This window comes from Salvelinus alpinus, chromosome 2 (genome assembly GCF_045679555.1).
Source record: "Salvelinus alpinus chromosome 2, SLU_Salpinus.1, whole genome shotgun sequence".
Taxonomy (NCBI): Eukaryota; Metazoa; Chordata; class Actinopteri; order Salmoniformes; family Salmonidae; genus Salvelinus; species Salvelinus alpinus.
Genome location: NC_092087.1, coordinates 117,917,870 through 117,940,004, shown reverse-complemented (window position 1 = coordinate 117,940,004; position 22,135 = coordinate 117,917,870). Strand labels below are relative to the sequence as shown.

Below are 22,135 nucleotides of genomic sequence, written 5' to 3'. Positions count from 1 at the left end.
ACACACACACACACACACACACACACACACACACACACACACACACACACACTCGGAGAGGGGCCGTTTCCAGCGGCACCAAAGTACACGTTTCTTATCAGCCCTACCTTACGTTCCCCTCAGCTGCACACACACACACACACACACATTCACACTTCACACACGCAGACACACTACACACACACAGACACACACAGTCTCCAGACCCAGACCTCCTCTGTATGAGAGTCAGTCCAACTGAGAATCACCATGATGAGGACACTACTGCTGCTGTGTGTGACTGTCTGCTGTCTGAGTGTCTCTGTCAGCGTGGACGGTGACAGCTCTACCTCTCTCCCGGAGGAGAACGGGATTCTGCTGTTGAAGAAGGAGAACTTTAACCGAGCTCTCCAACAATACAAACAGCTGCTGGTGCACTTCTGTAAGTAACCCTAACCTTCTAACCCTCTAACCTTTAACCCTGAGTACTGTAGCTAATACTAACCCTCTAACCTTTAACACTGAGTACTGTAGCTAATACTAACCCTCTAACCCCCTAACCTTTAACCCTGAGTACTGTAGCTAATACTAACCCTCTGACCTTTAACCCTAAGTACTGTAGCTAATACTAAGCCTCTAACCTTTAACCCTGAGTACTGTAGCTAATACTAACCCTCTAACCTTCTAACCTTTAACCCTAAGTACTGTAGCTAATACTAACCCTCTAACCCTCTAACCTTTTACCCTGAGTACTGTAGCTAATACTAACCCTCTAACCTTTAACCCTAAGTACTGCAGCTAATATTAACCCTCTAACACCCTAACCTTTAACCCTGAGTACTGTAGCTAATACTAACCCTCTAACCTTTAACCCTGAGTACTGTAGCTAATACTAACCCTCTGACCTTTAACCCTAAGTACTGTAGCTAATACTAACCCTCTAACCCCCTAACCTTTAACCCTGAGTACTGTAGCTAACCCTAACCCTCTAACCTTTAACCCTGAGTACTGTAGCTAATACTAACCCTCTAACCTTTAACCCTAAGTACTGTAGCTAATACTAACCCTCTAACCTTTAACCCTGAGTACTGTAGCTAATACTAACCCTCTAACCTTTAACCCTGAGTACTGTAGCTAATACTAACCCTCTAACCTTTAACCCTGAGTACTGTAGCTAATACTAACCCTCTAACCTTTAACCCTGAGTACTGTAGCTAATACTAACCCTCTAACCCCCTAACCTTTAACCCTGAGTACTGTAGCTAACCCTAACCCTCTAACCTTTAACCCTGAGTACTGTAGCTAATACTAACCCTCTGACCTTTAACCCTAAGTACTGTAGCTAATACTAACCCTCTAAACTTCTAACCTTTAACCCTGAGTACTGTAGCTAATACTAACCCTCTAACCTTCTAACCTTTAACCCTGAGTACTGTAGCTAATACTAACCCTCTAACCTTTAACCCTAAGTACTGTAGCTAATACTAACCCTCTAACCTTTAACCCTAAGTACTGTAGCTAATACTAACCCTCTAACCCTCTAACCTTTAACCCTGAGTACTGTAGCTAATACTAACCCTCTAACCCTCTAACCTTTAACCCTAAGTACTGTAGCTAATACTAACCCTCTAACATTTAACCCTGAGTACTGTAGCTAATACTAACCCTCTAACCTTTAACCCTAAGTACTGTAGCTAATACTAACCCTCTAACATTTAACCCTGAGTACTGTAGCTAATACTAACCCTCTAACCCTCTAACATTTAACCCTGAGTACTGTAGCTAATACTAACCCTCTAACCTTTAACCCTAAGTACTGTAGCTAATACTAACGCTCTAACCTTTAACCCTGAGTACTGTAGCTAATACTAACCCTCTAACCTTTAACCCTGAGTACTGTAGCTAATACTAACCCTCTAACCTTTAACCCTGAGTACTGTAGCTAATACTAACCCTCTAACCTTTAACCCTGAGTACTGTAGCTAATACTAACCCTCTAACCTTTAACCCTGAGTACTGTAGCTAATACTAACCCTCTAACCGTTAACCCTAAGTACTGTAGCTAATACTAACCCTCTAACCTTTAACCCTGAGTACTGTAGCTAATACTAACCCTCTAACCTTTAACCTTTAACCCTAAGTAATGTAGCTAATACTAACCTTCTAACCTTTAACCCTAAGTACTGTAGCTAATACTAACCCTCTAACCCTCTAACCCTCTAACCTTTAACCCTGAGTACTGTAGCTAATACTAACCCTCTAACCTTTAACCCTGAGTACTGTAGCTAGTACTAACCCTCTAACCCTCTAACCTTTAACCCTAAGTACTGTAGCTAGTACTAACCCTCTAACCTTTAACCCTGAGTACTGTAGCTAATACTAACCCTCTAACCCTCTAACCTTTAACCCTGAGTACTGTAGCTAATACTAACCCCCTAACCTTTAACCCTGAGTACTGTAGCTAGTACTATCCCTCTAACCTTTAACCCTAAGTACTGTAGCTAATACTAACCCTCTAACCTTTAACCCTGAGTACTGTAGCTAATACTAACCCTCTAACCGTTAACCCTGAGTACTGTAGCTAATACTAACCCTCTAACCTTTAACCCTGAGTACTGTAGCTAGTACTAATCCTTTAACCCTCTAACCTTTAACCCTAAGTACTGTAGCTAGTACTAACCCTCTAACCTTTAACCCTGAGTACTGTAGCTAATACTAACCCTCTAACCCTCTAACCTTTAACCCTGAGTACTGTAGCTAATACTAACCCCCTAACCTTTAACCCTGAGTACTGTAGCTAGTACTAACCCTCTAACCTTTAACCCTGAGTACTGTAGCTAGTACTATCCCTCTAACCTTTAACCCTAAGTACTGTAGCTAGTACTATCCCTCTAACCTTTAACCCTGAGTACTGTAGCTAGTACTAACCCTCTAACCTTTAACCCTGAGTACTGTAGCTAGTACTAACCCTCTAACCTTTAACCCTGAGTACTGTAGCTAGTACTAACCCTCTAACCTTTAACCATGAGTACTGTAGCTAGTACTAACCCTCTAACCTTTAACCCTAAGTACTGTAGCTAATACTAACCCTCTAACCTTTAACCCTGAGTACTGTAGCTAATACTAACCCTCTAACCTTTAACCCTAAGTAATGTAGCTAATACTAACCCTCTAATCCTCTAACCTTTAACCCTGAGTACTGTAGCTAGTACTAACCCTCTAACCTTTAACCCTAAGTACTGTAGCTAATACTACCCCTCTGACCTTTAACCCTAAGTACTGTAGCTGGTACTAACCCCCTAACCTTTAACCCTAAGTACTGTAGCTAATACTAACCCTCTAACCTTTAACCCTAAGTAATGTAGCTAATACTAACCCTCTAATCCTCTAACCTTTAACCCTAAGTACTGTAGCTAATACTAACCCTCTAACCCTCTAACCTTTAACCCTGAGTACTGTAGCTAATACTAACCCCCTAACCTTTAACCCTGAGTACTGTAGCTAGTACTATCCCTCTAACCTTTAACCCTAAGTACTGTAGCTAATACTAACCCTCTAACCTTTAACCCTGAGTACTGTAGCTAATACTAACCCTCTAACCGTTAACCCTGAGTACTGTAGCTAATACTAACCCTCTAACCTTTAACCCTGAGTACTGTAGCTAGTACTAATCCTTTAACCCTCTAACCTTTAACCCTAAGTACTGTAGCTAGTACTAACCCTCTAACCTTTAACCCTGAGTACTGTAGCTAATACTAACCCTCTAACCCTCTAACCTTTAACCCTGAGTACTGTAGCTAATACTAACCCCCTAACCTTTAACCCTGAGTACTGTAGCTAGTACTAACCCTCTAACCTTTAACCCTGAGTACTGTAGCTAGTACTATCCCTCTAACCTTTAACCCTAAGTACTGTAGCTAGTACTATCCCTCTAACCTTTAACCCTGAGTACTGTAGCTAGTACTAACCCTCTAACCTTTAACCCTGAGTACTGTAGCTAGTACTAACCCTCTAACCTTTAACCCTGAGTACTGTAGCTAGTACTAACCCTCTAACCTTTAACCATGAGTACTGTAGCTAGTACTAACCCTCTAACCTTTAACCCTAAGTACTGTAGCTAATACTAACCCTCTAACCTTTAACCCTGAGTACTGTAGCTAATACTAACCCTCTAACCTTTAACCCTAAGTAATGTAGCTAATACTAACCCTCTAATCCTCTAACCTTTAACCCTGAGTACTGTAGCTAGTACTAACCCTCTAACCTTTAACCCTAAGTACTGTAGCTAATACTACCCCTCTGACCTTTAACCCTAAGTACTGTAGCTGGTACTAACCCCCTAACCTTTAACCCTAAGTACTGTAGCTAATACTAACCCTCTAACCTTTAACCCTAAGTAATGTAGCTAATACTAACCCTCTAATCCTCTAACCTTTAACCCTAAGTACTGTAGCTAATACTAACCCTCTAATCCTCTAACCTTTAACCCTAAGTACTGTAGCTAAAACTAACCCTCTAACCTTTAACCCTAAGTAATGTAGCTAATACTAACCCTCTGACCTTCTACCCTAAGTACTGTAGCTGGTACTAACCCTCTAACCCTCTAACCTTTAACCCTAAGTACTGTAGCTGGTACCAACCCCCTAACCTTTAACCCTGAGTAATATAGCTAGTACTAACCCTCTAACCTTTAACCCTAAGTACTGTAGCTAATACTAACCCTCTAACATTTAACCCTGAGTACTGTAGCTAATACTAACCCTCTGACCTTTAACCCTAACTACTGTAGCTAGTACTAACCCCCTAACCTTTAACCCTAAGTACTGTAGCTAGTACTAACCCTCTAACCCTCTAACATTTAACCCTGAGTACTGTAGCTAATACTAACCCTCTAACCTTTAACCCTGAGTACTGTAGCTAATACTAACCCTCTAACCTTTAACCCTGAGTACTGTAGCTAATACTAACCCTCTGACCTTTAACCCTGAGTACTGTAACTAATACTAACCCTCTAACCTTTAACCCTGAGTACTGTAGCTAATACTAACCCTCTAACCCTCTAACCTTTAACCTTTAACCCTAAGTACTGTAGCTAATACCAACCCTATAACCTTTAACCCTGAGTATCGTAGCCAATACTAACCCTGAGTATAGTAGCTAGTACTAACCCTGGGTACCGTATATGGGGTTGCAGCAGTTGTAGTAGTAGTTATATGGGGTAGTAGTAGTATTAGTAGTAGTTATATGGGGTAGTAGTAGTATTAGTAGTAGTTATATGGGGTAGTAGTAGTAGTTATATGGGGTTGTAGTAGTAGTTATATGGGGTAGTAGTTATATGGGGTTGTAGTAGTAGTAGTTATATGGGGTAGTAGTAGTAGTAGTTATATGGGGTAGTAGTAGTAGTAGTTATATGGGGTTGTAGTAGTAGTAGTTATTTGGGGTAGTAGTAGTAGTAGTAGTTATATGGGGTTGTAGTAGTAGTAGTAGTAGTAGTTATATGGGGTAGTAGTAGTGGTAGTTATATGGGGTAGTAGTAGTAGTTATATGGGTTAGTAGTAGTAGTAGTAGTTATATGGGGTAGTAGTAGTAGTAGTTATATGGGGTAGTAGTTGTAGTTATATGGGGTAGTAGTAGTAGTAGTAGTAGTAGTAGTTATATGGGGTTGTAGTAGTACTAGTAGTAGTTATATGGGGTTGTAGTAGTAGAAGTTATATGGGGTAGTAGTAGTAGAAGTTATATGGGGTAGTAGTAGTAGTTATATGGGGTAGTAGTAGTAGTAGTAGTAGTAGTAGTAGTAGTAGTAGTTATATGGGGTAGAAATAGTAGTAGTAGTAGTAGTAGTTATATGGGGTAGTAGTAGTAGTTATATTGGGGTATTAGTAGTAGTTATATGGGGTAGTAGTAGTAGTAGTTATATGGGGTAGTAGTAGTAGTAGTTATATGGGGTAGTAGTAGTAGTTATATTGGGGTATTAGTAGTAGTTATATGGGGTAGTAGTAGTAGTAGTTATATGGGGTAATAGTAGTAGTAGTAGTAGTTATATGGGGTTGTAGTAGTAGTTATATGGGGTAGTAATAGTCGTAGTAGTAGTAGTAGTTATATGGGGTAGTAGTAGTAGTAGTTATATGGGGTAGTAGTTGTAGTTATATGGGGTAGTAGTAGTAGTAGTAGTAGTAGTAGTTATATGGGGTTGTAATAGTAGTAGTAGTAGTAGTTATATGGGGTTGTAGTAGTAGTTATATGGGGTAGTAATAGTAGTAGTAGTAGTAGTAGTAGTAGTAGTTATATGGGGTTGTAGTAGTAGTTATATGGGGTAGTAGTAGTAGTAGTAGTAGTAGTAGTTATATGGGGTAGTAGTAGTAGTAGTAGTTATATGGGGTAGTAATAGTCGTAGTAGTAGTTATATGGGGTAGTAATAGTCGTAGTTGTAGTTATATGGGGTAGTAATAGTCGTAGTAGTAGTAGTAGTTATATGGGGTTGTAGTAGTAGTTTTATGGGGTTGTAGTAGTAGTTATATGGGGTAGTAGTAGTAGTTATATTGGGGTATTAGTAGTAGTTATATGGGGTAGTAGTAGTAGTAGTTATATGGGGTAGTAGTAGTAGTAGTTATATGGGGTAGTAGTAGTAGTTATATTGGGGTATTAATAGTAGTTATATGGGGTAGTAGTAGTAGTAGTTATATGGGGTAATAGTAGTAGTAGTAGTAGTTATATGGGGTTGTAGTAGTAGTTATATGGGGTAGTAATAGTCGTAGTAGTAGTAGTAGTTATATGGGGTAGTAGTAGTAGTAGTTATATGGGGTAGTAGTTGTAGTTATATGGGGTAGTAGTAGTAGTAGTAGTAGTAGTAGTTATATGGGGTTGTAATAGTAGTAGTAGTAGTAGTTATATGGGGTTGTAGTAGTAGTTATATGGGGTAGTAATAGTAGTAGTAGTAGTAGTAGTAGTAGTAGTTATATGGGGTTGTAGTAGTAGTTATATGGGGTAGTAGTAGTAGTAGTAGTAGTAGTAGTTATATGGGGTAGTAGTAGTAGTAGTAGTTATATGGGGTAGTAATAGTCGTAGTAGTAGTTATATGGGGTAGTAATAGTCGTAGTTGTAGTTATATGGGGTAGTAATAGTCGTAGTAGTAGTAGTAGTTATATGGGGTTGTAGTAGTAGTTTTATGGGGTTGTAGTAGTAGTTATATGGGGTAGTAGTAGTAGTTTTATGGGGTTGTAGTAGTAGTTATATGGGGTAGTAATAGTCGTAGTAGTAGTTATATGGGGTAGTAATAGTAGTAGTAGTAGTAGTAGTTATATGGGGTTGTAGTATTAGTTATATGGGGTAGTAGTAGTAGCAGTAGTAGTTATATGGGGTAGTAATAGTCGTAGTAGTAGTAGTAGTTTTATGGGGTAGTAGTAGTAGCAGTAGTAGTAGTAGTAGTAGTAGTAGTTATATGGGGTTGTAGTATTAGTTATATGGGGTTGTAGTAGTAGCAGTGAATATTCACACCCCTGAGTCAATGCATGTTAGAATCATCTTTGGCAACGATTCCAGGTGTGTCTTTCTGGGTAAGAGCTTTGCACACCTGGATGGTACAATATTTGCACATTATCATTTAAAACATTTTAAAAGGATTTAAGTCAAAGCTGTTACTCGGCCATTCGGGAACGTTCAATGTGGTCTCGGTAAGCAACTCCAGTGTATATTTGGCCTTGTGTTTTAGGTTGTTGATCAGCTGAAAGGTGAATTTGTGTCCCTGTGTCTGTTGGGAAGGTTTTCCTTCAGGATTTTGCCTGTGCTTAGCTCTATATTGTTTATTTTTTATCCTAAAACACTCTGTAGTCCTTGCCGATAACAAGCATACCCATAACATGATGCAGCCACCACTATGCTTAAACATATGAAGAGTGGTGCTCAGTAATGTATTGTGTTGGATTTGCCCCAAACATAACGCTTTGTATTCAGGACATAAAGTTAATTTCTTTGCCAAATTCTTTGCAGTTTTAATTTAGTACCTTTTTGAAAACAGGAGGCTTGTTTTGGAATATTTTTTATTCTGTACTGGTTTCCTTCTTTTCACTCAATTAGGTGAGTATTGTGGAGTAACTACAATGTTGTTGATCCATTGTCAGCTATCCTGCTATCACAGCCATTAAACTCCGTAACTATTTTAAAGTCACCATTGGCCTCATGGTGAAATCCCTGAGCAGTTTCCTTCCTCTCCGGTAACTGAGTTAGGAAGGACGCCTGTATCTTTGTAGTGACTGGGTGTATTGATACACCATCCGAAGTGTAATTAATGACTTCACCATGCTCAAAGGGATATTCAAGTCTGCTTCTTTTATATTTACCCATCTACCAATCACCTTCTTTGTGAGGCGTTGGAAAACTTCCCTGGTCTTTGTGGTTGAATCTGTGTTTGGACCGCACAGATAATTGTATGTGGTGAGGTACAGAGATTCAAAATAATCATGTTAAACACTATTATTGCACACAGAGTGAGTCCATGCAACTTAATATGTGACTTGTTAAAGCAAACATTTACTCCTGAACTTATTTAGGACATGACAAAGAGGGTTGAATACTTATTGAGTCTAGACATTCCAGCTTTTCATGTTTTAATGAATTTGTAAACATTTCTAAAAACACAATTCCACTTTGACATTATGGGGTGTTGTGGGTAGACCATAAAACCATAATTCACTATGACATTATGGGGTGTTGTGGGTAGACCATAAAACCATAATTCACTATGACATTATGGGGTGTTGTGGGTAGACCATAAAACCATAATTCACTATGACATTATGGGGTGTTGTGGGTAGACCATAAAACCATAATTCACTATGACATTATGGGGTGTTGTGGGTAGGCCATAAAACCATAATTCACTATGACATTATGGGGTGTTGTGGGTAGACCATAAAACCATAATTCACTATGACATTATGGGGTGTTGTGGGTAGACCGTAAAACCATAATTCACTATGACATTATGGGGTGTTGTGGGTAGACCATAAAACCATAATTCACTATGACATTATGGGGTGTTGTGGGTAGACCATAAAACCATCATTCACTATGACATTATGGGGTGTTGTGGGTAGGCCATAAAACCATAATTCACTATGACATTATGGGGTGTTGTGGGTAGACCATAAAACCATAATTCACTATGACATTATGGGGTGTTGTGGGTAGACCATAAAACCATCATTCACTATGACATTATGGGGTGTTGTGGGTAGACCATAAAACCATCATTCACTATGACATTATGGGGTGTTGTGGGTAGACCGTAAAACCATAATTCACTATGACATTATGGGGTGTTGTGGGTAGACCATAAAACCATAATTCACTATGACATTATGGGGTGTTGTGGGTAGACCATAAAACCATAATTCACTATGACATTATGGGGTGTTGTGGGTAGACCATAAAACCATAATTCACTATGACATTATGGGGTGTTGTGGGTAGACCATAAAACCATCATTCACTATGACATTATGGGGTGTTGTGGGTAGACCATAAAACCATAATTCACTATGACATTATGGGGTGTTGTGGGTAGACCGTAAAACCATAATTCCACTTTGACATTATGGGGTGTTGTGGGTAGACCATAAAACCATGATTCACTATGACATTATGGGGTGTTGTGGGTAGGCCATAAAACCATAATTCACTATGACATTATGGGGTGTTGTGGGTAGACCGTAAAACCATAATTCACTATGACATTATGGGGTGTTGTGGGTAGACCATAAAACCATAATTCACTATGACATTATGGGGTGTTGTGGGTAGACCATAAAACCATAATTCACTATGACATTATGGGGTGTTGTGGGTAGACCGTAAAACCATAATTCACTATGACATCATATGGGGTGTTGTGGGTAGGCCGGTGACACAACATCTACATTGAATCCATTTTAAATTCAGCCTGTAACAACAAGAAACAGAGGAAAGGGGGTGTGAATCCATTCTGAAGGTACTGCATCTTCTTCCATATAAGGAGTCTTCGGCTGAGAAGAGAACAGACCTCATAGGTTCTGACTGACTGACTGCGTGAGAAATGCAGCGAGGAGAGAGAAAGAGAGAGAGATTTTATTTTCCCCTCTTTTTGCACATCGTTAGAACACTGTATCTTCTTCCATATAAGGAGTCTTCGGCTGAGAAGAGAACAGACCTCATAGGTTCTGACTGACTGACTGTGTGAGAAATGCAGCGAGGAGAGAGAAAGAGAGAGAGATTTTATTTTCCTCTCTTTTTGCACATCGTTAGAACACTGTACATAAACTTAATATCACATTTTTGAAATGTGTCTATTCCTTTTGGAACTTTTGTGAGTGTAATGTTTATTCTTCATTTTTTAAAATTGTTTATTTCACTTTTGTTTATTATCTATTTCACTTGCTTTGGCAACGTCAACATAAAAACATTTTTTTAAAGTAAAAGGGGCATGAATACTTGTAGTTAAACATTATCTTTGTTTCAACTATCTGACCACTGAATGTAGTTAAACATTATCTTTGTTTCAACTATCTGACCACTGAATGTAGTTAAACATTATCTTTGTTTCAACTATCTGACCACTGAATGTAGTTAAACATGATCTTTGTTTCAACTATCTGATCACTGAATGTAGTTAAACATTATCTTTGTTTCAGCTATCTGACCACTGAATATAGTTCAACATGATCTTTGTTTCAACTATCTGACCACTGAATGTAGTTCAACATGATCTTTGTTTCAACTATCTGACCACTGAATGTAGTTCAACATGATCTTTGTTTCAACTATCTGACCACTGAATGTAGTTCAACAGGATCTTTGTTTCAACTATCTGACCACTGAATGTAGTTAAACATGATCTTTGTTTCAACTATCTGACCACTGAATGTAGTTCAACATGATCTTTGTTTCAACTATCTGACCACTGAATGTAGTTCAACATGATCTTTGTTTCAACTATCTGACCACTGAATGTAGTTCAACATGATCTTTGTTTCAACTATCTGACCACTGAATGTAGTTCAACATGATCTTTGTTTCAACTATCTGACCACTGAATGTAGTTCAACATGATCTTTGTTTCAACTATCTGACCACTGAATGTAGTTAAACATTAGCTTTGTTTCAACTATCTGACCACTGAATGTAGTTAAACATTATCTTTGTTTCAACTATCTGACCATAGCTGTCTTTGTTTGTGTGTAGTCTCCTCTCTCTGGGGACGCCCAGCGGCTGGCGTTAGTGTGTGTGTGTAATGTGTATAATGTGTGTGTGTGTAATGTGTTTGTGTGTAATGTGTGTGTGTGTAATGTGTGTGTGTGTAGTTGCTCCTCTCTCTGGGGATGCCCAGCGGCTGGCGATAGCGTTCCGTGGAGCCGCGGAGCAGCTGATTGGCTCGGAGGTGAAACTGGGCGTAGTCGACGTCTCCAAGGAAACCGAACTGACCAAGGAACTGAACGCAACGACTCCACCCCCTCTACGGCTCTACCTATCAGGAGACAGACACAACCCTGTACCCTGCCCAGGTACACACACACACACACACACACACACACACACACACACACACACACACACACACACACACACACACACACACACACACACACACACACACACACACACACACACACACACACACATACACACACAAATTACACACACACACACACACACACACACACACACACACACACACACACACACACACACACACACACACACACACACACACACACACACATACACACACAAATTACACACACACACTCTCTCTTTCTCCTCTGTCTGTTAGTTTTCCAGAGTTCGGCCTCCATCGTAACGTGGCTGAAGAGGAGGGCGGGGCCTAGTGCTGACATCATCACTGACCTGAACCAATCAGATCTCTTCGTTGCCTCGGAGGAGCTGGTTGTTCTCGGACTGTTTAAGGTGACATTCCCTTCCTGTTGGGTCTGTAGTACTTCCTGTTCTGTACCTGTACCTTAGTTTAACTCTAACCCTAACCTTCGATTTAGTTTAACCCTAACCTTCGATTTAGTTGAATCCTAACCCTAACCTTCGGTTTAGTTTAACCCTAACCCTAACCTTCGGTTTAGTTTAACCCTAACCTTCGGTTTAGTTTAACCCTAACTCTAACCTTCGGTTTAGTTTAACCCTAACCTTCGGTTTAGTTTAACCCTAACCCTCGATTTAGTTTAATCCTAACCTTCGGTTCAGTTTAACCCTAACCCTAACCTTCGATTGATTTTATCCCTAAACTTCGGTTTAGTTTAACCCTAACCTTTGATTTAGTTGAATCCTAACCCTAACCTTCGGTTCAGTTTAACCCTAACTCTAACCTTCGGTTTAGTTTAACCCTAACCTTTGGTTTAGTTTAACCCTAACCCTAACCTTCGGTTCAGTTTAACCCTAACCTTTGATTTAGTTGAATCCTAACCCTATACTTCAGTTTAGTTTAACCCTAAACCAAACCTTCGGTTTAGTTTAACCCTAACCATAACCTTCGGTTTAGTTTTAACCCTAACCTTCGGTTTAGTTTAACCCTATCCCTAACCTTCGGTTTAGTTTTAACCCTAACCTTCGGTTTAGTTTAACCCTAACCCTAACCTTCGGTTTAGTTTAACCCTAAACCAAACCTTCGGTTTAGTTTAACCCTAACCCTAACCTTCGGTTTAGTTTTAACCCTAACCTTCGGTTCAGTTTATCCCTATCCCTAACCTTCGGTTTAGTTTTAACCCTAACCTTCGGTTTAGTTTAACCCTATCCCTATACTTCAGTTTAGTTTAACCCTAAACCAAACCTTCGGTTTAGTTTAACCCTAACCCTAACCTTCGGTTTAGTTTTAACCCTAACCTTCGGTTCAGTTTATCCCTATCCCTAACCTTCGGTTTAGTTTTAACCCTAACCTTCGGTTTAGTTTAACCCTATCCCTATACTTCAGTTTAGTTTAACCCTAAACCAAACCTTCGGTTTAGTTTAACCCTAACCCTAACCTTCGGTTTAGTTTAATCCTAACCCTAACCTTCGGTTTAGTTTAACCCTAACCTTCGGTTTAGTTTAATCCTAACCCTAACCTTCGGTTTAGTTTAACCCTAACCCTAACCTTCGGTTTAGTTTAACCCTAAACCTAACCTTCGGTTAAGTTTAACCCTAACCTTCGGTTTAGTTTAATCCTAACCCTAACCTTTGGTTTAGTTGAACGCTAACCCTAACCTTCGGTTAAGTTTAACCCTAACCCTAATCTTCGGTATAGTTTAACCCTAACCCTAACCTTCGGTTAAGTTTAACCCTAACCCTAACCTTCGGTTTAGTTTAACTCAAACCCTAACCTTCGGTTCAGTTTAACCCTTACCCTAACCTTCGGTTTAGTTTAACCCAAACCCTAACCTCTGGTTTAGTTTAACCCTAACCTTCGGTTTAGTTTAACCCTAACCCTAACCTTTGGTTTAGTTTAACCCTAACCTTCGGTTTAGTTTAACCCTTACCCTAACCTTTGGTTTAGTTTAACCCTAACTTTCGGTTTAGTTTAACCCTAACCCTAACCTTTGGTTTAGTTTAACCATAACCTTCTGTTTAGTTTAACCCTAATCTTCGGTTTAGTTTAACCTTAACCCTAACCTTCGGTTTAGTTTAACCCTAACCCTAACCTTTGGTTTAGTTTAACCCTAACCTTCGGTTTAGTTTAACCCTATCCCTAACCTTTGGTTTAGTTTAACCCTAACCTTCGGTTTAGTTTAACCCTAACCCTAACCTTTGGTTTAGTTTAACCCTAACCCTAACCTTTGGTTTAGTTTAACCCTAACCCTAACCTTTGGTTCAGTTTAACCCTATCCCTAACCTTTGGTTTAGTTTAACCCTAACCTTCGGTTTAGTTTAACCCTAACCCTAACCTTTGGTTTAGTTTAACCCTAACCCTAACCTTTGGTTCAGTTTAACCCTATCCCTAACCTTCGGTTTAGTTTAACCCTCACCTTCGGTATAGTTTAACCCTAACCTTCGGTTTAGTTTAACCCTATCCCTAACCTTCGGTTTAGTTTAACCCTAACCTTCGGTTTAGTTGAACCCTAACCTTCGGTTTAGTTTAACCTTAACCCTAACCTTCGGTTTAGTTTAACCCTAACCTTCGGTTTAGTTTAACCCTCACCTTCGGTTTAGTTTAACCCTAACCTTCGGTTTAGTTTAACCCTAACCTTCGGTTTAGTTTAACCCTACCTCCGGTTTAGTTTAACCCTAACCTTCGGTTTAGTTTAACCCTACCTCCGGTTTAGTTTAACCCCAACTCTAACCTTCGGTTTAGTTTAACCCTAACCCTAACCTTCGGTTTAGTTTAACCCTATCCCTAACCTTCGGTTTAGTTTAACCCTAACCTTCGGTTTAGTTGAACCCTAACCTTCGGTTTAGTTTAACCTTAACCCTAACCTTCGGTTTAGTTTAACCCTAACCCTAACCTTCGGTTTAGTTTAACCCTCACCTTCGGTTTAGTTTAACCCTAACCTTCGGTTTAGTTTAACCCTCACCTTCGGTTTAGTTTAACCCTAACCTTCGGTTTAGTTTAACCCTATCCCTAACCTTCGGTTTAGTTTAACCCTAACCTTCGGTTTAGTTGAACCCTAACCTTCGGTTTAGTTTAACCTTAACCCTAACCTTCGGTTTAGTTTAACCCTAACCTTCGGTTTAGTTTAACCCTAACCTTCGGTTTAGTTTAACCCTACCTCCGGTTTAGTTTAACCCTAACCTCCGGTTTAGTTTAACCCCAACTCTAACCTTCGGTTTAATTTAACCTTAACCCTAACCTACGGTTTAGTTTAACCCTAACCCTCACCTTCGGTTTAGTTTAACCCTCACCTTCGGTTTAGTTTAACCCTCACCTTCGGTTTAGTTTAACCCTAACCTTCGGTTTAGTTTAACCCTAACCTTTGGTTCAGTTGAACCCTAACCTTCGATTTAGTTGAATCCTAACCCTAACCTTCGGTTTAGTTTAACCCTAACCTTCGGTTTAGTTTAACCCTAACCTCCGGTTTAGTTTAACCCTTACTCTAACCTACGGTTCAGTTTAACCCTAACCCTCACCTTCGGTTTAGTTTAACCCTAACCTCCGGTTTAGTTTAACCCTAACCTCCGGTTTAGTTTAACCCTTACTCTAACCTACGGTTCAGTTTAACCCTTACTCTAACCTTCGGTTTAGTTTAACCCTAACCCTCACCTTCGGTTTAGTTTAACCCTCACCTTCGGTTTAGTTTAACCCTAACCTTTGGTTCAGTTGAACCCTAACCTTCGATTTAGTTGAATCCTAACCCTAACCTTCGGTTTAGTTTAACCCTAACCTTCGGTTTAGTTTAACCCTAACCCTAACCTTCGGTTTAGTTTTAACCCTATCCTTTGGTTTAGTTTAACCCTAACCTTTGGTTTAGTTTAACCCTAACCTTCGGTTTAGTTTAACCCTAACCCTCACCTTCGGTTTAGTTTAACCCTAACCTTCGGTTTAGTTTAACCCTAACCCTCACCTTTGGTTTAGTTTAACCCTAACCTTTGGTTTAGTTTAACCCTTACTCTAACCTTCGGTTTAGTTTAACCCTAACCCTAACCTTCGGTTTAGTTTAACCCTAACCTTCGGTTTAGTTTAACCCTAACCTTTGGTTCAGTTGAACCCTAACCTTCGATTTAGTTGAATCCTAACCCTAACCTTCGGTTTAGTTTAACCCTAACCTTCGGTTTAGTTTAACCCTAACCCTAACCTTCGGTTTAGTTTTAACCCTAACCCTAACCTTCGGTTTAGTTTAACCCTAACCTTTGGTTCAGTTGAACCCTAACCTTCGATTTAGTTGAATCCTAACCCTAACCTTTGGTTTAGTTTAACCCTAACCTTTGGTTTAGTTTAACCCTAACCTTCGGTTTAGTTTAACCCTAACCCTCACCTTCGGTTTAGTTTAACCCTAACCTTCTGTTTAGTTTAACCCTAATCCAAACCTTCGGTTTAGTTTAACCCTAACCCTAACCTTCGGTTTAGTTTAACCCTTACCCTAACCTTCGGTTTAGTTTAATCCTAACCCTAACCTTCGGTTTAGTTTAACCCTAACCTTCGGTTTAGTTTAATCCTAACCCTAACCTTCGGTTTAGTTTAACCCTAACCCTCACCTTCGGTTTAGTTTAACCCTAACCTTTGGTTCAGTTGAACCCTAACCTTCGATTTAGTTGAATCCTAACCCTAACCTTCGGTTTAGTTTAACCCTAACCTTCGGTTTAGTTTAACCCTAACCCTAACCTTCGGTTTAGTTTAACCCTAACCCTCACCTTCGGTTTAGTTTAACCCTAACCTTCTGTTTAGTTTAACCCTAATCCAAACCTTCGGTTTAGTTTAACCCTAACCCTAACCTTCGGTTTAGTTTAACCCTTACCCTAACCTTCGGTTTAGTTTAATCCTAACCCTCACCTTCAGTTTAGTTTAACCCTAACCCTAACCTTCGGTTTAGTTTAACCCTATCCCTATACTTCAGTTTAGTTGATCCCTTACCCAAACCTTCGGTTTAGTTGAACCCTAACCTTCGGTTAAGTTTAACCCTAACCTTTGGTTCAGTTGAACCCTAACCTTCGATTTAGTTGAATCCTAACCCTAACCTTCGGTTTAGTTTAACCCTAACCTTCGGTTTAGTTTAACCCTAACCCTAACCTTCGGTTTAGTTTTAACCCTATCCTTTGGTTTAGTTTAACCCTAACCTTCGGTTTAGTTTAACCCTTACCCTAACCTTTGGTTTAGTTTAACCCTAACTTTCGGTTTAGTTTAACCCTAACCCTAACCTTTGGTTTAGTTTAACCATAACCTTCTGTTTAGTTTAACCCTAATCTTCGGTTTAGTTTAACCTTAACCCTAACCTTCGGTTTAGTTTAACCCTAACCCTAACCTTTGGTTTAGTTTAACCCTAACCTTCGGTTTAGTTTAACCCTATCCCTAACCTTTGGTTTAGTTTAACCCTAACCTTCGGTTTAGTTTAACCCTAACCCTAACCTTTGGTTTAGTTTAACCCTAACCCTAACCTTTGGTTTAGTTTAACCCTAACCCTAACCTTTGGTTCAGTTTAACCCTATCCCTAACCTTTGGTTTAGTTTAACCCTAACCTTCGGTTTAGTTTAACCCTAACCCTAACCTTTGGTTTAGTTTAACCCTAACCCTAACCTTTGGTTCAGTTTAACCCTATCCCTAACCTTCGGTTTAATTTAACCCTCACCTTCGGTATAGTTTAACCCTAACCTTCGGTTTAGTTTAACCCTATCCCTAACCTTCGGTTTAGTTTAACCCTAACCTTCGGTTTAGTTGAACCCTAACCTTCGGTTTAGTTTAACCTTAACCCTAACCTTCGGTTTAGTTTAACCCTAACCTTCGGTTTAGTTTAACCCTCACCTTCGGTTTAGTTTAACCCTAACCTTCGGTTTAGTTTAACCCTAACCCTAACCTTCGGTTTAGTTTAACCCTAACCTTCGGTTTAGTTTAACCCTACCTCCGGTTTAGTTTAACCCTAACCTTCGGTTTAGTTTAACCCTACCTCCGGTTTAGTTTAACCCCAACTCTAACCTTCGGTTTAGTTTAACCCTAACCCTAACCTTCGGTTTAGTTTAACCCTATCCCTAACCTTCGGTTTAGTTTAACCCTAACCTTCGGTTTAGTTGAACCCTAACCTTCGGTTTAGTTTAACCTTAACCCTAACCTTCGGTTTAGTTTAACCCTAACCCTAACCTTCGGTTTAGTTTAACCCTCACCTTCGGTTTAGTTTAACCCTAACCTTCGGTTTAGTTTAACCCTATCCCTAACCTTCGGTTTAGTTTAACCCTAACCTTCGGTTTAGTTGAACCCTAACCTTCGGTTTAGTTTAACCTTAACCCTAACCTTCGGTTTAGTTTAACCCTAACCTTCGGTTTAGTTTAACCCTAACCTTCGGTTTAGTTTAACCCTACCTCCGGTTTAGTTTAACCCTAACCTCCGGTTTAGTTTAACCCCAACTCTAACCTTCGGTTTAATTTAACCTTAACCCTAACCTACGGTTTAGTTTAACCCTAACCCTCACCTTCGGTTTAGTTTAACCCTCACCTTCGGTTTAGTTTAACCCTAACCTTCGGTTTAGTTTAACCCTAACCTTTGGTTCAGTTGAACCCTAACCTTCGATTTAGTTGAATCCTAACCCTAACCTTCGGTTTAGTTTAACCCTAACCTTCGGTTTAGTTTAACCCTAACCTCCGGTTTAGTTTAACCCTTACCCTAACCTACGGTTCAGTTTAACCCTAACCCTCACCTTCGGTTTAGTTTAACCCTAACCTCCGGTTTAGTTTAACCCTAACCTCCGGTTTAGTTTAACCCTTACTCTAACCTACGGTTCAGTTTAACCCTTACTCTAACCTTCGGTTTAGTTTAACCCTAACCCTCACCTTCGGTTTAGTTTAACCCTCACCTTCGGTTTAGTTTAACCCTAACCTTTGGTTCAGTTGAACCCTAACCTTCGATTTAGTTGAATCCTAACCCTAACCTTCGGTTTAGTTTAACCCTAACCTTCGGTTTAGTTTAACCCTAACCCTAACCTTCGGTTTAGTTTTAACCCTATCCTTTGGTTTAGTTTAACCCTAACCTTTGGTTTAGTTTAACCCTAACCTTCGGTTTAGTTTAACCCTAACCCTCACCTTCGGTTTAGTTTAACCCTAACCTTCGGTTTAGTTTAACCCTAACCCTCACCTTTGGTTTAGTTTAACCCTAACCTTTGGTTTAGTTTAACCCTTACTCTAACCTTCGGTTTAGTTTAACCCTAACCCTAACCTTCGGTTTAGTTTAACCCTAACCTTCGGTTTAGTTTAACCCTAACCTTTGGTTCAGTTGAACCCTAACCTTCGATTTAGTTGAATCCTAACCCTAACCTTCGGTTTAGTTTAACCCTAACCTTCGGTTTAGTTTAACCCTAACCCTAACCTTCGGTTTAGTTTTAACCCTAACCCTAACCTTCGGTTTAGTTTAACCCTAACCTTTGGTTCAGTTGAACCCTAACCTTCGATTTAGTTGAATCCTAACCCTAACCTTTGGTTTAGTTTAACCCTAACCTTTGGTTTAGTTTAACCCTAACCTTCGGTTTAGTTTAACCCTAACCCTCACCTTCGGTTTAGTTTAACCCTAACCTTCTGTTTAGTTTAACCCTAATCCAAACCTTCGGTTTAGTTTAACCCTAACCCTAACCTTCGGTTTAGTTTAACCCTTACCCTAACCTTCGGTTTAGTTTAATCCTAACCCTAACCTTCGGTTTAGTTTAACCCTAACCTTCGGTTTAGTTTAATCCTAACCCTAACCTTCGGTTTAGTTTAACCCTAACCCTCACCTTCGGTTTAGTTTAACCCTAACCTTTGGTTCAGTTGAACCCTAACCTTCGATTTAGTTGAATCCTAACCCTAACCTTCGGTTTAGTTTAACCCTAACCTTCGGTTTAGTTTAACCCTAACCCTAACCTTCGGTTTAGTTTAACCCTAACCCTCACCTTCGGTTTAGTTTAACCCTAACCTTCTGTTTAGTTTAACCCTAATCCAAACCTTCGGTTTAGTTTAACCCTAACCCTAACCTTCGGTTTAGTTTAACCCTTACCCTAACCTTCGGTTTAGTTTAATCCTAACCCTCACCTTCAGTTTAGTTTAACCCTAACCCTAACCTTCGGTTTAGTTTAACCCTATCCCTATACTTCAGTTTAGTTGATCCCTTACCCAAACCTTCGGTTTAGTTGAACCCTAACCTTCGGTTAAGTTTAACCCTAACCCTAACCCTGCCCGCCCGTCCAACATGTTATGGTCAGTCTAGCTGTATGGAGAAGAAGGTACTGCTCTGTTTCAGCTGTTATGGTCAGTCTAGCTGTATGGAGAAGGTACTGCTCTGTTTCAGCTGGTATGGTCAGTCTAGCTGTATGGAGAAGGTACTGCTCTGTTTCAGCTGTTATGGTCAGTCTAGCTGTATGGAGAAGAAGGTACTGCTCTGTTTCAGCTGGTATGGTCAGTCTAGCTGTATGGAGGAGAAGGTACTGCTCTGTTTCAGCTGTTCTGGTCAGTCTAGCTGTATGGAGAAGGTACTGCTCTGTTTCAGCTGTTATGGTCAGTCTAGCTGTATGGAGAAGGTACTGCTCTGTTTCAGCTGTTATGGTCAGTCTAGCTGTATGGAGGAGAAGGTACTGCTCTGTTTCAGCTGGTATGGTCAGTCTAGCTGTATGGAGAAGGTACTGCTCTGTTTCAGCTGGTATGGTCAGTCTAGCTGTATGGAGAAGGTACTGCTCTGTTTCAGCTGGTATGGTCAGTCTAGCTGTATGGAGAAGGTACTGCTCTGTTTCAGCTGTTATGGTCAGTCTAGCTGTATGGAGGAGAAGGTACTGCTCTGTTTCAGCTGTTATGGTCAGTCTAGCTGTATGGAGAAGGTACTGCTCTGTTTCAGCTGTTATGGTCAGTCTAGCTGTATGGAGAAGGTACTGCTCTGTTTCAGCTGGTATGGTCAGTCTAGCTGTATGGAGGAGAAGGTACTGCTCTGTTTCAGCTGGTATGGTCAGTCTAGCTGTATGGAGAAGGTACTGCTCTGTTTCAGCTGGTATGGTCAGTCTAGCTGTATGGAGAAGGTACTGCTCTGTTTCAGCTGGTATGGTCAGTCTAGCTGTATGGAGAAGGTACTGCTCTGTTTCAGCTGTTATGGTCAGTCTAACTGTATGGAGGAGAAGGTACTGCTCTGTTTCAGCTGTTATGGTCAGTCTAACTGTATACCCATGACCTATGACATGTTTGGATCCTTCTTGACTGTACTGTGATTTGTGGATTGAAAGAGCTGCAAAATCTGGACCCCTAGATATCAGCCGGGCTAGACAATCTGGACCCTTTCTTTATCAAATTATCTGCCGAAATTGTTGCAACCCCGATTACTAGCCTGTTCAACCTCTCTTTCGTGTCGTCTGAGATTCCCAAAGATTGGAAAGCAACAGCGGTCATCCCCCTCTTCTAAGGGGGAGATACTCTAGACCCAAACAGCTACAGACCTATATCCATCCTGCCCTGCCTTTTTACGGTCTTCTAAAGGGGGAGATACTCTAGACCCAAACTGCTACAGACCTATATCCATCCTACCCTGCCTTTCTAAGGTCTTCGAAAGGGGGAGATACTCTAGACCCAAACTGCTACAGACCTATATCCATCCTACCCTGCCTTTCTAAGGTCTTCGAAAGGGGGAGATACTCTAGACCCAAACTGCTACAGACCTATATCCATCCTACCCTGCCTTTCTAAGGTCTTCGAAAGGGGGAGATACTCTAGACCCAAACGGCTACAGACCTATATCCATCCTGCCCTGCCTTTCTAAGGTCTTCGAAAGCCAAGTCAACAAACAGATTACCGACCATTTTGAATCCCACCGTACCTTCTCCGCTATGCAATCTGGTTTCAGAGCTTGTCATGGGTGCACCTCAGCCACGCTCAAGGTCCTAAACGATATCATAACCGCCATCGATAAGAAACAATACTGTGCAGCCGTATTCATTGACCTGGCCAAGGCTTTCGACTCTGTCAATCACCACATCCTCATCGGCAGACTCGATAGCCTTGGTTTCTCAAATGATTGCCTCGCCTGGTTCACCAACTACTTCTCTGATAGAGTTCAGTGTGTCAAATCGGAGGGCCTGTTGTCCGGGCCTCTGGCAGTCTCTATGGGGGTGCCACAGGGTTCAATTCTTGGGCCGACTCTCTTCTCTGTATACATCAATGATGTCGCTCTTGCTGCTGGTGATTCTCTGATCCATCTCTATGCAGACGACATCATTCTGTATACATCTGGCCCTTCTTTGGACACTGTGTTTACAACCCTCCAGACGAGCTTCAATGCCATACAACACTCCTTCCGTGGCCTCCAACTGCTCTTATATGCTAGTTAAACTAAATGCATGCTCTTCAACCGATCGCTGCCTGCACCTGCCCGCCCGACTAGCATCACTACTCTGGACGGTTCTGACTTAGAATATGTGGACAACTACAAATAACTAGGTGTCTGGTTAGACTGTAAACTCTCCTTCCAGACTCACATTAAGCATCTCCAATCCAAAATTAAATCTAGAATTGGCTTCCTATTTCGCAACAAACATATCCTTGTAAAACTGACCATCCTACC

General features: G+C 40.5%; 1 protein-coding gene across 1 annotated transcript in view; it reads left to right on the top strand.

Moving 5' to 3' along the window:
- Positions 1 to 218: 218 nt before the first annotated feature.
- The window catches only part of LOC139568451 (protein disulfide-isomerase-like), a 40,021-nt gene continuing 18,104 nt past the window's right edge, over positions 219 to 22,135 (top strand). Inside the window, exons 1-3 of the mRNA XM_071390273.1 lie at positions 219 to 421; positions 11,313 to 11,513; positions 11,783 to 11,916. Of these exons, the coding sequence (XP_071246374.1) occupies positions 250 to 421; positions 11,313 to 11,513; positions 11,783 to 11,916 (507 nt within the window). The 5' untranslated portion in view covers positions 219 to 249. The remainder of the gene's footprint in view (positions 422 to 11,312; positions 11,514 to 11,782; positions 11,917 to 22,135) is intronic.